Source organism: Poeciliopsis prolifica, unplaced genomic scaffold (assembly GCF_027474105.1).
Source record: "Poeciliopsis prolifica strain line A6 unplaced genomic scaffold, Auburn_PproV2 SCAFFOLD007, whole genome shotgun sequence".
In the NCBI taxonomy this organism is placed as follows: Eukaryota; Metazoa; Chordata; class Actinopteri; order Cyprinodontiformes; family Poeciliidae; genus Poeciliopsis; species Poeciliopsis prolifica.
Window position 1 is genome coordinate 4,710,001 of NW_026562382.1, and position 16,718 is coordinate 4,726,718.

At 42.4% G+C, this 16,718-nt stretch overlaps 1 protein-coding gene across 3 annotated transcripts in view; it reads right to left on the reverse strand.

Annotated features, from left to right (window-relative positions):
- Nucleotides 1-16,718, reverse strand: part of dachd (dachshund d) — a 131,224-nt gene that overhangs the window by 30,653 nt on the left and 83,853 nt on the right. For 2 of the 3 annotated variants that reach the window (XM_055031793.1, XM_055031792.1), the window contains exons 4-5: nt 302-474; nt 1-123 (exon numbers count right to left, since the gene is read on the reverse strand). The exon at nt 1-123 is cut by the window's left edge and continues 13 nt beyond it. In XM_055031793.1, the coding sequence (XP_054887768.1) occupies nt 1-123; nt 302-474 (296 nt within the window). Of the gene's footprint in view, nt 124-301; nt 475-6,753; nt 6,835-16,718 lie in introns of all 3 variants that reach the window. The other variant, XM_055031791.1, reaches the window with a different exon arrangement.

A 16,718-nucleotide genomic window follows, 5' to 3' on the forward strand; every position in this document is an offset into this window, starting at 1 on the left:
GGAGCTTTCTGTGTGGGCTGGGGAGCTGGACACGCTGCTGCTGCGGTGGGATGAAGGGTGGCTGCCGGGCCTCCTGTTGTCTTCTAAGGAGGGAGCAGGGGAGGGACTGTCCGGCACACGTTCCTGCAACCCCAGCAGCCACAAAAACACACACGACCAAAATAAACATCTGATGCAGGTACAGAATTACACCACGAGAATAAAAGGTTCAAAGCTTCCGGAGTCATAAACAAACAAACCAAAAATAAATCAATTTAAAAAAAAAAATAAAAAAAAGTGTGTCATTATTTTAAAAATGTACCTTTATAACAGAGGTGACCATTCTGGAAGGCAGACTCTGGCCCTGGGCAGCAGCAGCCATGTTTGCAATGGTGCTGAGGTGGTTCATCTGGCTCATTGCCATGGTGACAGAGGCTGGGGGCAGGCTGACCGGGATCAGGGGGTGTGGCATCATCATGAAGGGGAGTTCCAGGCCTGAGACACATGAAGAGGAGGCTGTTGGTTACTCAACGATGCATATCATGAGTGAGAAAGTCACAGGTGGGGATGGGAGGGGGATACTGTGGTGCTCTGGCAGGAAAAACTCCACCCTTGTTGGTAGTAATTAAGCTGTCAGCCCTGAGACGCTCTTTATAAGAGGTGTCCAGTAACACTAACGCTTAACATCACCGTCTGTTAGGAAATACAAGGAACTGTCAACTGTTAAGTACGGTGGAGGATTTGTAATGCTGTGGGCCTGATTTACTTCCGAGGACCATGCTGGAGTGCATGTCATTACGGCCTATTTTAAATAGAAATAAACTCAACAACTTAACTCTACTGTTCATCAGGAAAAATGTGAATGGCAGAGGATCTGTGATGATGTGGGATTCCTTTTCTTCAAAAGGGCTTGAGAACCTTGTAAAAAATCTAAACATTACCGTCTATTGTTTAGACTTGAAACGTCTTGAAAAGAACATATGTCTACTGTTGAGTAAGGCGGAGGTTCTGTGATGGTGTGGGCCCGTTTGTCCGTCTAAAAGCCGTTTAAACCCTCAGCCAATAACATCAAGGCTTAACAAGGCCGTCCAATAGAAGAAAAAAAAAGGGTGGAATAAGTTCAGTTAATTGCAGTACTTCTTGTAAATCATGTTAACATAACATATATAAATATTTTACTATATTTTTTATTAATAGCTGCTGCTTCAATAATAATAAAGATAATGGGGGTGAGACTTCATAAACTGTTATTAGCAGTAAAGATATATTAGTTATTCTACAATGAATAAAAAAAAATGGGGGCACATTATGGAAATCGGCCCAATACTTACATGGGGAAGAAAAAAATCCCTTTAAAAACAAGGGCAATCTCTGAAGCCATTACCCAAATGACTAGTTAAATGTGCAAATGACAAACAAGTACTGTTAGACTGCAGTGTAGCAATGACTTTAGGCCAATTATCCCCCTTACCAGGGAAACAGGAATAGACCAAAAAAGGGTGTGAGACCGTACAATGAAAGGATTTCCATTTTCTTTCATATGTGCACAAATGAATGCATTAAAACGCGCAAGATATCTTACAAATGTTTTAAATTATTCATCTGCCGCCTGGCATTTGTCGCCCTAATTGGGGAAAAACCGAAGACATTAGCCGCACGAGAATGTAAAAAAAAATGTCTATTAAAGATACCATACGGGGGGTAAGGAGCTAGTCAAACAGTGGCCCTGTACTTGTGCTTGTGAGCGGCTTAATGAAAACAAGACGACTTTCAAAGGACGCGAGCGCAGACAGAAGGTCAAAGCTAGGTGTCTGTGCCTCTTCGCTCAACCAGCGCACCCCTCTCTCTCTCTCTGCTTCCCCTCCTCGGCTCTCCTCTGGGACTTTGAACTGAGCGGGATCAAAAGTGACTGGAAAACATTTTGGTCTCGTTCCTTCACCACTCAGATGCCTCTCCTCAAAACTGCTTGAAAGAAAAAAAGAGAAGAAGAAAAAAACAACTTCATAGACACTATTGGATCTGATTGAGCCGCTCCGTTGATTTTTTTTCCCACTCCCTTTTTTCTCTCTTTCTTTGGCAGCTTGGTTCAAGGTAAAAAAAAAGAAAGAAAAACCAACAAGAAAGACTGAAAGTAAAGCAAATCTGCATGAAAGAAAGAAAGAAAAAAACACGATAGCGGCATCCACAAAACAACTCCGGTTCTTTTTTTTTTGTACCAAACATCAGTAGCCAAAGGGCAAGGAGATCTGTATGGCGAAGCCTCTAAAGAGAAGGACACTGGTTTGAAAAATGAAAAGACCTGAGAAGTACTCCTCTCTGTCATTCCACCTCCTTCCAAAAGAAGCATTGATTTCCATAAGAAAGATAGCACGCAGTTTCTCAGTGGTGAGTATTCCCAGACAATATAAAGCAAAATGGGGAGATTAAAGAAAGGCGGAAGCCAAGCTGCACCTTGTAGCGGCGCCTCCGCCGAAGCTCAGACTGAATCAATTACCACTCAGCAGGCTAAGCTCAATTAAAAAACACCACAGAGGGCCCTGATTGCGGGGTACTTACTGCGGGACAACATGGTAAGGTCTCGGCTACGTATCAGGCTTTCAAGGCCACTCAAGGGCCGGAGTGAAGAGACCTATTCTGCCTTTCAGGTGGACGTATTACACCCATTCAATCAGGCACCGTGACGTGCAATAGGAAAGATTTTCGCCATATTAAAAGCCACCTAAAAAAAATCACAGTAAGCCACTCTGTGTTTCTGCAATAACATTCCTGGACTTATCTCCGTGTTATTCCTTGTACTCGACGGCGTATGAAATCTCACGTCCCCACCTGAGTGACGGCCTTTCGGGAGAAAACACTGGACTTGTGTTCGCGCCAAAGGAAGGGTATTAGTCTCGCTTTCACCGTCGGCCCGGCCCCTTTCTTGTCACCTCGTCCCAAAGTGGTGTTTCTCCCATAAAGACCTATTCAGGCCGCAGTGAGGGAATGTGCCACAGACCTAACAAGGCTCCACCAAATCCCTTTGTTTGCGGCTGAAAGGAGCCAGGTGAGGAGGAGATTATTCAGGAAAAGGGCCGGTTTTTGCCACGCAGCTAAGTGTCATTCACGTGTAATTTCTTTCTAGTTTGTGATGTAAGCTCAGGGGCGCCGCCAGGAATCTTGGGCCCCATGACAAAAAAAGAGACAAAAACAAACTGGGTTATAAATTGACACTCTTGTGTTGTTGTTTTTTTCACTCGCTATTTTTCTATTTTTTATCTTTTTGAAAACCTACTTTATTATTTTTCTTGGCGGTATAGTAAAATATTAAATAGTAGACTGTCAAGTCCCAAGCAGGAACAAACCATTTCATGCAGATCCAGGGGGGCTCAGTGCAAATATGGATGTCTGCTTTTTGGTCTGTGAGGGGCAACATTAGATTTTACTGCTAAAAACTATTTTAGAAAACACATTAATTTTGTAATTGACAGGAACCTATTTTTTTTCTAGGAAAAAAAAAACATAAATAAATTGCGGAGGGCCCCCTGTCGGTGAGGGGCCTTTGGAATTGCCATAACTTTCCCCCCTGTACGGCACCTCTGTGTAAGCGCCAAACATTACTTCACTCTGGATTAAAAAAACTAGATGTCTTTATTTGTCCTTTTTTTCCTTTTTAAAGAAACCAACAAAGTTTGAACCATTGATGCCATGCAGTGGGTGTTATTGGTACTGGTGACAAAAGGGGCGTAAAAGTTCATTCATTTAGGGAGAAAAAGGTCCAGTGTTAAGAAATAATTGTCCAATGGTGGAATTACTGGCACACCTACCAATGCATTGCTTGAAAAAACAATTTAACTGAATCATTTTTTTAAATTATGTTTGCATTATTTATTCTCATCTAAGCTAATCAGAGCAATCTAGAAATGTTAAAAACAAAAAACAAAACCACAATTGTTTTGTTGGGGACTAAAAATGCCATGAAAGCCTTTTTTTTTAGCTTTCTGACTTCTAATAAGTCAAACATAGACTCAAATTAATCACACAACCTCATATAGAGAAAAAGATGTAAAGGCAGCCAAGCCAACTATTATCAGGAAATATTCTTTTCTGTCTTACAATGAAAAATGTAAACAGATTTTGCCCAACTCTACGAGAAAATTGAAGCCATGTGCTTTGGTCATATGACAGCACATCGGTAGAACTTTTCGGAAAACGCTCGAACTGGGTTTGGCGCAAAACAAACTGATGAATACATGAAAAAGCATCCTTTTAAGTTTGGTACTAGATCTGTGATGCTGTGGGTTTGTTTCTCTTCCGGTGGCTCTGGGAACCCGGTCATGCTGCATATAAACCTAGAAAATTAAAACACCAGGACGCTTCCTAAAGAAATTTGAAGTCCTCCAACTCAAATCTGAAAATGGGTCGTCATCGGGTCTGACAGCAGGATGCTGATGGAAAAAAACATCCTGACAAATAATTTCAGAAAAGAGTCAACAGACACAAAATCAGCCTCAGTGACCATAACTAAATCCTAATGAAAACCTGTTGGGTGAGCTGAAGAGAAAAGCATGAGAGGACTCTCCACAATCTACTGATTTTAAAGTCTGTTTTTCCCAAACTCTTTGGTGTGAGCTCATGCTACAGCAATAAAATATATGTTTATTTTAAAGCTTTTGAGGCATCTTAACCAGGGATTTCCATCAAGTGTCTTAGCTGTGCTGATCTCACACATATAGAAGTTCAGACCTGATGAGTTCACTTCCTACAACAATCCCCCTCCTTTCGCGCTCGGCCCACCGTCTCTCCTGGAGGGCATAAACAATACATTTGGAGTAATTTACCCGAAGTAAGCCTGAGGGAGCCCGCAAAGGTGAACTCCTATTTACCATCATTAAAACTACAAATCGCTTAATACCAATATAAACAGCTCAGCTATTATGTTGTGGCGTGCTTTTGTGAGTTCACGCTCGGATGAGCAGAGATCCGAATCGCGGCGGATGAATTGGATGAATTAAAACAGCCCTCGGTAACGGCGTGATTAAAAAGCTGTTACATCAGGGCTTTTTCGGCAGTTCCAGTTGCTTAACGGAGTCACACCAGAAAAAGGAAGAAAAAAAAAAGAAAAAGGTTCAATGTGTGTGTGTGTGTTTTTTTTTTTTATAGATTAAAGAAATAGTGGAATTTATTTTGAGGACAACACTTGAATTGACTTTTGCTGTGGTTAATCTCTTTATGAGAACACGACCTCAACCTTCCTGGCTATAAAAACCTACAGAGGGAAATAAGGGGAAGAAGAGCTAAGCCTTTGTCATTGAAAATGGTATGAGAAAGCAAGCACCCTCCCTCCACACCCCCACCTCGAACCTTAACTCTGCTGTGGACAGATTTCCCCTGACAAAAATTAAACTAGCTCCTACTTGGCACTTTATTATCTCTTCAACTGAATGATTTATTGTTTGTGGAGAGAAAAGACGCAAAGAGAGAGGAAGGGAAGATTACATTTCCACCTAAAGCTCAGGCCTGATCTTGTTTTTTTTTTCTATCTTTCCTTTTTTTTCTGTCCAGGAAAAAAAAAAAAAGCTCCCGACAAACAATAATGTCAGCTGTAATTGATCGGAGGTCGCTGGCTGGGCCTGCAGTAAAAGCGCACTATTTAAGCGACAATCGGCCCCGCGCTCTTCAGACGCTGGCTAATGAAGCTGTCTGTCTGGGCTATTTACCTTCTCTTAAATGGAAGGGGAGAGATGTACTGTAAGAGACAGGGCTGGAGAGGATCTGCCTCTCGCTCTTGTGAAATAGGACCTGCACATGCCTCAGGAATGTATAATTGGTTGCCGCAGCCAAAGCCGGGGATTCGGTGCTAATTAAATGACTTGTTTAAAGCCTATCTGTCTTTGTTTGGGAGGCTCTGAGCTTCAGAACAATGCATTGTAAATGCTGTTGTCAAACAAACATTCCCGGTTATCCTTTGATTGGAATTGAACAAGACAAAGGGCTGATTTACTCAATGCTAAGCCTCTGGTTTTTCATGCTGTTGAATATAGTTTTCTTTTTCTTTTTTCCTCCTTCTGATCTGTCAAAACCAACAGGAACAATCCAGTCAAGCAGCTAAGTAGACCGACTCCCTGCACAATCCAGCCTTCTGCAGCAAAACAATCTGAGTTTTTCGGCTAATTGCTCTTGTAAAATGCCCCCATGTTGCGCTTGTGTTTCTCCTACAAAGGTGAGGTGGGGTTACGGAGTCTTTGTTGTGGTAGTGTTGAAGATTCAAGTACTCGATCGGAGCCAAAAAAGAAATGAATGGCTAATGATAAAGTTCCGTAGAGCTCGGGGCGGTGTGGCTGTAGATCGGTTGCTGTAGTCCTGGATTTGATTCCTGACATTGGAACCTATGGCGCATGTCTTTCCTTTGTCTCTTCTAATTTCCTGTCTGATTACTTTCAACACAGTAACCAGTGGCACAAAAATGGTTCAAATCCTTGACTGCAAGGGTTTGACAAGATGCAATATCGAAATGCCGAGATATTTCTCGTTAAAGTCACGTCTGTCTCGCGATGTTCACTTGGTGTCTTGGCATACCTTCGTCTGCTGAAGTCCGTGTTCCTAGATCTATATTTTAACGTAAGAAAGGAAGTTGTTATTGAGGTGCTTTGCTTGTGTTATCAGACTGATTAGCAATGACTGCTCATTGGGGCAGTTGACAACTCTCCATTTCAACAATCAATCGATAATTGTCCACAAATGTTTGTGGATATCAACAGAAAAAAGGGTCGGGGTCAATACGCCCTGTCTTCTTACCCCCATCTTGTTCCCACGTGTCGCCATTTCCTCTCTTCCTACTTCCATTTTGTACCCATGCAGTCCACTTTGTTTGGAATCCTATAGACAGTGTGGACAGATTTTAAAAAGTGAGAAAAATATATACAGTATATACTTGGAGCCTGAAGGTGCAGATGGATAAATGCGACTTGTGCTCTGAGTTCACCACAAGTCACTCTTTTCCAGACTCAAATTTAGAACATTCCTAATGTATAAACACCAAGGCATGTCGGGTTATCAACTCTTTAGGTGAATTTGCCTTCAAATTCAGCAGTGTGTCGAATGGCCATTTTGTTGTACTTTCGGCAAAAATGGTCATTTAGATCACATTTCAAAATAAAATGTATACGAGCGCCTGTTCCTGGTTCAGTCGTCACAGATTCATCTATTTGTGGATTTTTCTGTGCAACATTGAGTCGATTGGCTGCTGCCCTCAAAAACTGAAATATGGAGGACCACTGTGCATGTTAGCCCATGTTAACATAGATTTGGTGTTTGAATCATTAAAATAGGAAGCATTTCTGAGTTCAAGTATTACATGATCTCAACTATTTATGAGTGGCTGTGGTCCCTAACCATCAGAAATAAAAATATTTATTTTGCTTAAAGGCTTAAATGCATATTTTGCTTACAGGACTATTATTTGTGATTTGTTACTATTTATTAAAAATAAATTAAAAATGGCCATTTAAATGCTTGGTTTGGTTCTTAAAGCAAACCCAGGAATGGCATAGACTCTTCTCCAAGGTTTGGATTTTTGAGTCAGTGTCAGTGTTTCACTGTGGGTTTTCTGCCAGTAACTCAACAACAAAATGGTGCAATTTAATAAGAAATCAACTTAAAAAAAAAGAAAAAAATACTTTTTTTATTAACAATTAAACAGAATCAAATTGAGAAACCAAAACATTTTTGTCCCATCCCAAAACTCCTTTTATCCAGATAGATAAATGGTGCCTATCTTGAAGAAAAAGTTCTGCATAGGAAGCTGCGGTAGTATAAATATGCTCCAATGATCAATATGACAAGAAAATGCTTTACAAATTCAGTGCATTTCTTATTTACCCCGACTCAACTTTTGGACACTAACATCCGTTAAGACGGTTTTTGAGTTTTGAAATCTTCAGCCCATTTGTGAAAACAAAAATTAACTTCTTGCGATGTTCTACTGGAATAAATATTGAGTATCGTCTCCACCTTAATTACCCATAATACCCACGTCCTCAAAAAAAAAAAAAAAAAAAATCTAAAGTGTGAGAGGTGGAGGTATCTCTGCACCCGATGAACCGACCAAACATGAGTCACCGCCTCCATAAGCATGCCGAAGAGCAGCGTAAAGACAACACAGGTGCCCAGAAACATACCTTCTCCTACAATCATACGAGGACTACACACAAATGCAAACAAGGAAGAAAAAAGAAAAAAAAAAAAACCCAGACATACACAGATGGCAGTTTCAGTCAAGGCTGGTGAGTCCCTGTTTCTCATTAAAACACAGAGGGGGGAGAAAAGGTATGGCGCTTTGATGTAGCCACCCACAGCCCTTCAGTGTCATTGAATGAAACTTTGAAGCTTTCCGTGTTTACACAGTTAATGTCGATAATAAAGCAAACATCTTGCCTTTGTTAAATACCTGCTCTGAGCTCCGCGCGGGCGTGCACGCTACGCGTGACTTGAAACGGACGACATAAAAAGAACACATCATCATCGGCGCAACAAAGAGCGGTAAACATGAGAACCCTCGAAAACAACATGGATGATTGCAGGCCAGACATGGGCACACATGCGAGCAATATGCTTTACATTCGGAGAGCCGTGAGGATCGGAATGCACGTCGGCCTCGTCCGCGTCAACAAACGAAACGGCTTTTAATGTGAAAGGATAATAAAAACAAAACAAAATAAAATGGGGGGGGGAAGAAAAAGATGCACTGATTTCATTCAGGTGGGCGAAGATTTTCCTGCCAAGACACCTCGTGTAACGCGGCAGAAAGCATGATAAAAAAACATTTCTGATTTGATGAGGTAACATAATTGCTTCCCAATGCAAACCCGCCAGAGTGTAACATGTGCTGGAAATTATCAAGGAGACAGACAGAGGTGTTTGTCCTTAAAGAGTATTAAACGCACACGCAAAAAAAAAAAAAAAAGAGGAAAAAAACCTAAACAAAACAAAATGAAAAAAATCCCACGGCAGGCAACTTTTATGGGATAATTTAAATCCTCGGCTCGGATGGCGCGCATTCCTTATGAAAATTGAAAGATCAATCATCTCTGTGACAGATTTGTTGTGAAAGAAGTTCTTCCTGTCTTTTGAAGAGAAAATGCTAAACATGTTTGCTCCACCAGTCGTCACCCCCCTCCCATCCCCCCCACTGCCTCTCCTCGTCCGCCCTCCTTGCAAACATCCCCGTTTCAGCTGTCTATTTGTCTCTTTGCTGAAAATGTTAACGAACAGAGCAATAATCAGGCCATATGCTTGCATGTGGCAAATCTCATTACAGTAAATGACCTTTACCAACCAATGCCAACATTCTTGTGCTTGATAACGCAGAGCAGGGGCGGGGGGGAGAAGAATTGGGGTGTGGGGTGAAGGAGGGGTGGCACACAATGGTGGGTTTAGTTAAACACATTCATGAGCGGGTTTGGATGTGCCCGAGAGAGCCAGGCCCTTCTGGACGCATTAGCCAAACGACGCTCGCCTTTCTAATTTGGGCTCGGAAACACGCTCACTTCGCAATTGTCTCGCGTCGCTCTCGACGACGCCGACGCGCTCGGGCATCCGTGAGAGAGGCCCGACAACCGAGCACTAGCAATAAGCCTCCGAGCACGGAAAAAAGTGCTGCGAAGCAGAAGGAGAGCGGCGCTATTGCCAGCAGCTGTTACCACTGCGGGTGCAATATATTCAAGTCCAATCAATAAAGCTCCTGCAGACAGTGACACCCAAGCAGACAGAGGAATCATTTTCATCTGATACTTAGAAAAAGCTCCCCCCTTTTAAAAAGATTGCTTTCAGTCAATGACAACCAGTTGTCATTTGACTAAAGCCCCTGAAATGAAATATATTGACGAGTGCTATCAATCACGAGGCGCTCTGCCGTCACATCCTGTTAGCGGAGGGGGTCGGCTTGCACGTGGCCATCGGATGATCTGTTTTAATTAGGCGACCGGCATCGCCTCCTGCTGCGTGGTTTAGAAAAAGAGAAAAGAAAAGAAAAGTAAAAGTAGTAATAATGTGGATATAGTCTGAAGTGGAAAGAGTCTGCTGACTCACCAACGAGGCAATATTTGAACTAAGATGTTTGGCATTGAAGGAAATTTACAGAAGAAGAAACCATAAAAACGACTTACAGTACATCTGTGAGCACCACACACACACGCACACACACACACACACACACCTACACACGCACACGCACCCACACACGCACGCACACACACACACACACACACACACACACACACACACCACCACACACACACACACACACACGTACACACGCACGCACACACACACACTCTTCAGCTGAGAGGATTAACAATATTTTTTTTTTGACGAGTTCAAATTTCCACACTATTTCAAAATCAAATTCTGACTTAATATTGTTTTGTTTGCACAAAGAGAAACAGTAAACGGTAGAGGAAAAGCCACTTCAGCTTTGACCAAACTAAGTTTTAGATTTTGAACTTGAAATCAATGTGGAGACGAAGCATTTCCTAATCAAAAAGGTGAACTGCTTTGGGTTGTTGAGTCTGTAATACATGTATGCATAGTGAGCAGTGAGTATACCTCATGAACCTGCTCTCAGGCTGGTACACCAATGTTAAGAATGAAATATGAACTGCTCTATTAATTACTTTTTAAATCTTAATAAAGTACAACATACATGGGTAGGTTACATTTTGGATTGAAGGAAATGCAACAAAAAGAAAGAGCTAAATATTTTTATACCATACAATAAAGACACCAGAAAACGTACAAGGTGGAGCAGTATTCTTCTGCTATGTAGAACATGGAGAAAAGCAGCAGTACCCTTCGCCACCTGTTGCTGTACACTGCCAGTCAGCTGGAAAAAAAGAAGACTCCTACACTAGACATATTTATTATCCATGTTATTGATTTTGGATTATATATTGGGCAATGATAAAATTTACTTGAAAACTATTACTAAATTTATCAGCTGATCAAATGCCAAAATTACATAATGTGGCAAAGATAACATGATTCAAGTAATAATCAGTTTGTTGAGTGACTTTTAGCAGAGAAGGAAAAGTTGTTTCTCGTCTATTTTAACAAAAATAAAACGTGGTGTCAAACATTTTTGTTGAATTGTTTTCGTGGAAATACAATATCGTGGAGCAACTGCAGTTTTACCAAAGGTTGTCACACAATGAGAACCTCATACGACCCACGTCTGAAACAAATTGTATAAAGTTATATTTAGTTATCATCATCCAAAAAGAACTCAGCTGTTTATCAACTTTGATTGGTTGGACCCATTTCAGCCGTTGGATATTTCTCTTCACAACCAGACATTTATCTTATCTGGTTCAATTGTGCACATGATTATTGATTAAACAACTTTCTTTTAAGTTGAAGCGGTGAATGTTCTTTAATTTTGAACTTGCTTACCCCCTGCATCTGGATTTGATAGAATTGGACATGGTAACATTAAAGATGTCTGGATTCACTACAGCTGAATGGTTCAAATATCCTAATTCAGAAAGAACGTAAAAGCAAAACGAACCTGTCATTTCAGGCAGAACAGAACAGAGTATTTCCATCACACTAACGCTCTTTTGATTCTCCACCCTCATTGCTGCAAGAGCGGACGTGTTTTCCGGTGTAATCACAGGAATGGAGAACGTCATTTTCTTGTTGTCATCACAGCGTCATCAGCATTGTAGTGTATGCCTGGATATCATTCCTCCACGCTAATGCATCCCTCTTACGCATAATCAGAGTGGAATGGGAACACATGATATCCAGGCTGCGGTGCGGCTGAGGACACGCGTGGACAAAAAAAAAAAAAAAAACGCTCCGGTTCCACGCGGACGCACGCCACGTACACTCCACGTTCCCTCCCGACCTGCGAAAGCCCATCATCGCTGAAAGGTTGAATGTCATTTATTACACGTATCACATTTACACCAAGTGACATTGTCTTTTCAAATTGCGTTGATCTCTTCACTTTCAAAGGTCAGCCCCTCGCCAGGCTAAATTCAACCTGACAGAGAATAGTGAGGAGGGGACAGCCGAACACATGCATCACTCCCGCGTCAAAGCGCTCCAAATTAATCTTTCCAATTAACGGAGAACGAGTCCTAATGCTGATGTAGGCCGACAACTAGACTGGTCAGTTGTTTTTTTTAATTATTTTTTTATTTTTATTTAATTTTTTACATAGCTCTGCTCCTGGTGTTTGGAGCTAAACACAAGCGACAACCAAACAAATATTTCTCTGCCTCTCTTGGTACATCTCATCCCTGCAACCCTGCCGCCACTCGAATATGACAAAACTTGATATGGATCATTACAGAAATAATGTTTAATCAATCCCCCATCCTCCTCCTCCTCTGCACCACAACTACCATCACCATCACCCGTTATTGTAATCTATTTTTGCAGTTGTGTGCGTTTGTGTGTTCTTGCAGTTACATCGGTGCGCCTCGCAATTTCCCAATCATGCATATTCAAGTGGAATACGCTGATGCTTAACAGCCAACGCAACAGGAATTAGAACGAGGACATTAGACTTCATTAAAGGGAGAAATGATTATCAGGTTTATCTTTTGAAATGTCTATTAAAACGTGTGCGCCGCTCCTTCACTTATCTGTCACCTGGCTCCCATGAGCCTGGCACACTAATAGAGAGATGGTGAGGGCCAAAGCCCAAGAGGAAGACAGAGAGCCATCAAGCTCTTCACTCAGACTGGAAGGTTTCCTGTCTGCTCTGCCACTCTATATCCAGCTCGGTGTGTCTGACTCGGTTACCCCCACTAGTCTCCATTTCCCCCAACAGCGGCAGCTTGAAAAGACCCGATTTCGTCCTGCAAAGCCGCCTCTGTTGAAAGAAGAGCTGAAAAAAGCGAGACTGTTCGCATGAATTAGGCAAGAGCACGTTCTGATGCGTTCAGAGACATTATTTCGAGGTTCCCCACACATTTTTCATGTCAAAATGACATACTTTTTAGAATGGATGTGTGGATAAATGGATGTACAGCAATCGGGACTTAGACAATGGGAAATGTTGAAATAGTTTTTTTTATTTACTCATAGCAAATTCCATACTTTTCCAGACTAAGTAGGAACTCTGGGATTCTCCTCAGCCTGTGGCAACAATCTCTTCTCTCCAAGAGCTTTGTCTGACAAAAGCTCCCATAAGAGCGCCAGAGAGGAAGATGGATGAAGTTGCCCCCAGACACTCATATCAGGTCAGTGTGTGTTTTATCCCCCAATGGTTAGGGTTAGGATTGATTAGGAGGGTGATACCAGATCTGGGCCCGAGGGCCGCGTGTTATGTCAGGAGGAACAGGAAGTGGCAGCCTTCCTTCCTCCCATCGTGGCCCACATTCGGCAAGAGCCCAGGCCACCAGCGCCAGTGTGAGCTAGCAGGTTTTCTTGGAGCATGCCGCAGTTAGCTTGTCAGATATGTCCTTCCACCCTGAGAGCTTTATTATTAGAAAGGACATAAACAGACTAATTAAATCGCAGCAGTGGAGCCGGGGCTGACAGCTGGCGCTAAGACTGTGACCGAACAGATCCCTATCAAAGAGCAGGGAGTCTCTGTGTGCTCTGCCATCGTGTGCCTCTGTCTGTTCACAGGCTCTACTATGACTGGCATTGCTTTGGCAGCTCTACAGTCTGTTCTGAAGTATTCACACCCCTTAATCGTTTTTTCTTTCATATTGGCCTGTTGCAACAAAGATCAGTGTGTCTTGGGGGGATTTTATGACAACACAACCCCAAAAATTAACGCATAACTGTGAAGTAGAATGAAACAGGCGGTCTTGTTTAGTAGCATCCCCACAGCATCACTCTGCCACCACCACAATGCAGTGCTGGGTTCATGTGCTCAGCGAGATATGCTAGTTTTCCAAAGTTGACTGCATTAGACTGAAAAAGTTAAAACTTTATTGTCATCTGAGCAGACCACCATGTTTTACCTCCGTCCCATGACGTATATGGTTTTTTTTTTGTGTGTCTTAAATCTCCTCCAAAAAAGCCAGATTTGTGACGCGCACAACTAAAAGTCTTCCTGAAAACAGATTTTCCCACCTGAGCTGTGTCTCCCTGCAGTCCCTCCAGAGTTAACATGGGCTTCTTGAGTACTTCTATGATGAATAATCTCCTTACAGAGTCTGTGAGTTTAGGTGGGCGACCATCTCTTAGAAGTTTTTAAATTAGGATTGTTTTACAACCTAAATCTGTTTTAAACTTTTCCAAAAATCGCCTCCTGACCGGCCTGGTGAGAAATTAATTGAATGACACACAGCTTACTTACTCGAATACTTCTGAGTAAGTACTGCAAATTTTGCTACACCTTCCAATTCACAATTGTGTGCCGTAATATGTTACATAAAGTTCTAATACAACACAATTATTTCCAATGGCTGCAACCTGAAAAAAATGCAAATAACTTCCTGGGATGTGAATACTTTTGCAAGGCACTGTGATAAGTGATAACAATAATCTTTCCATCCTAATTTCCTTCCCACATATCCTAATGTCTTATAAAGCAGTCCAAAGCAAAGCATCCAGACTCACTCGTAAGGTTTCGAATGTTACAAATGCTTTCCAGCAGAGCGGTAAACACGCCAGTAATTAGCGCACGGTATCCGAGCTGACTTCCACCAGCTCCACAACACGGTCAAGCGCAGACCCCATATAGAGAGGAGCCTAGTTACGCATTGATCTCAGAAAATTAAGGCTAACTAGCCCAGATTGCGGCATCTTGATGTACCTTCTGGATGAGCCGTGTGCTCTGCCCGTATTGTTAGCACGGTAAACAGGACGGTTTTGAATCAAATGAATACACGCTGAATAATTAATGCGCCGTAAAGCCTTATCGCTACCCGTGTGCACAAAACGTAAAAGCATTGATGATGAGAAAATATGGTTTTAACGAGTCAATAATGGTGAGTGCAACAAGAACGGCCTAATCAATGAGGCTGCAGCGTTTGCAAACAAGGACTTGAATTATAACGCCAATAATTGATCTCTTCCATTTCCCCCATACGCCCCCCCACACTCTCTCTCATTTGTGTGATGTCATTGTTTATCGACTGTTTGGTGCCAATGAGGGATGATGGGAAGTTTCAGAGTTTGTTTTTGCTCTGACTTTTGCTCCACCCTGTCTTCTCTCCCCCCCCATCCTCAGCTTTCCCCCACCCTAACACCCCCGCCCCACATTCCCTCCTTCCCTTTCTCCATTTGTAAATTTGCAAGCTGTAGCACCAGCTTAACCAAAAAGGATTAAGTCCCATACCCAACTGAGAACACAGATAATGCTCAGTAATTGGTAAAAAATGAAGATGAATGGGACAGCTAGATAAGGACCAATTAGCTGCTGGGAGTGTACAGCTGTGGTCTCCTCACAGAGCACTCTCAGGGGCCAAGGCCCGCTCTTTTTGTAGCAATGCGTGCACACAGGCAAGCAAGAAAAAAAAAAACGAAAAAAAAAAAAACACACCCACGCATTGGAAACACCTAAGCATAAGGGTAGGTCTTGCAGGAAATTTCCCTGATGTCCCACAGAAACAAAAACGATCATCTCACACCTTCCAGTCAGGCAACTCTCCAGGTACCCATCAACACCCGTTCAGCTTCAGCCCACTTCCACATTTCAGAAACTGAAAGGGTCCTAAAAGTTTTGTGAAAAAAAAAAAAAAAAAAAAAAAAAAGGTTCCGGAACTGGACAGCAAAACCAGTGAAAGAAAATCAGCGACTGTTGTGTCTTCTCTTCCTGCGGTGTTGTCTTTCGGTGACTTGTTTGGTCGGCATGTTGTGGCATCATCTGGCTGATGACAGCGGAATTCCCATATCTAATTACAAACAGGATTTCAGCTCCATTAGTGCTGTGTGGCGGGGTGTCAGATGAGTGGCAGGGCAGCACCCAGTGGCCAAAGACGGACGCGGGGTGTTAGACAGAGACGTAAGTGAGACACGGCCGAGAAAGTGGCCTAAAAACGAGACGTGTCTTATCTTTCCCGTCTCCGCGTTTCTCCAGGTCAAGGGAAAAGCACTTTATTTTTCTTGTGCACTCTGGAAAACAAAAGCAATTCCTTCCCTTGAAATTGGCAGGTGTTTGTTAGCAGGCAGCTGACAATATTTTTGCTGCCAGTAATGAAGGTTGTGGCCGGGGTCAATGCGTTGGGAGGGGACGGCGCGGGCAGTTTATCCCCCTCAAGGCTGAGCGCCACACGTGTTTTCACTCGGTCTGTGATCTGTAATTGTGGCATTTCCTGAGAGGCGCAGGAACAATCCACATTGTGCTTTGAGAGGGCTCCCTACTGCACAACTAAAGACTGCGAGGGGAAAGAAAAAAAAAATCAAAGACGGACCCCCCACACCCTTCTTATTCCATCTCCCTTCGTAATTATTTGTCGTTTCCACTCCTTTATCCATCATTTCTTTCCCATGCTCATTTTTTTTTCTGTCTCTGGTTTAATATTTTGGCAAAGGGTTGAAGTTTTTTTTCCCCCTCATAATTAATAACATTGATGCAAACAGGAATGTCTAATTGTAATGAATATTTAATGGGAGAGAGAAACATTAGCCTGTTCAATTTACATCAACACAAAGACGGCAGTGGGCAATCCAACTCCACAAACAGCACAGAGTGTCCTTCACTGGCCGGCTCTCTTCAAGCGCTTCACAATAAAAAAAATAAATAATAATAACAATAAAAAAAGGGGGACTCTGCTTCAGACACCAAGACAAAGCAC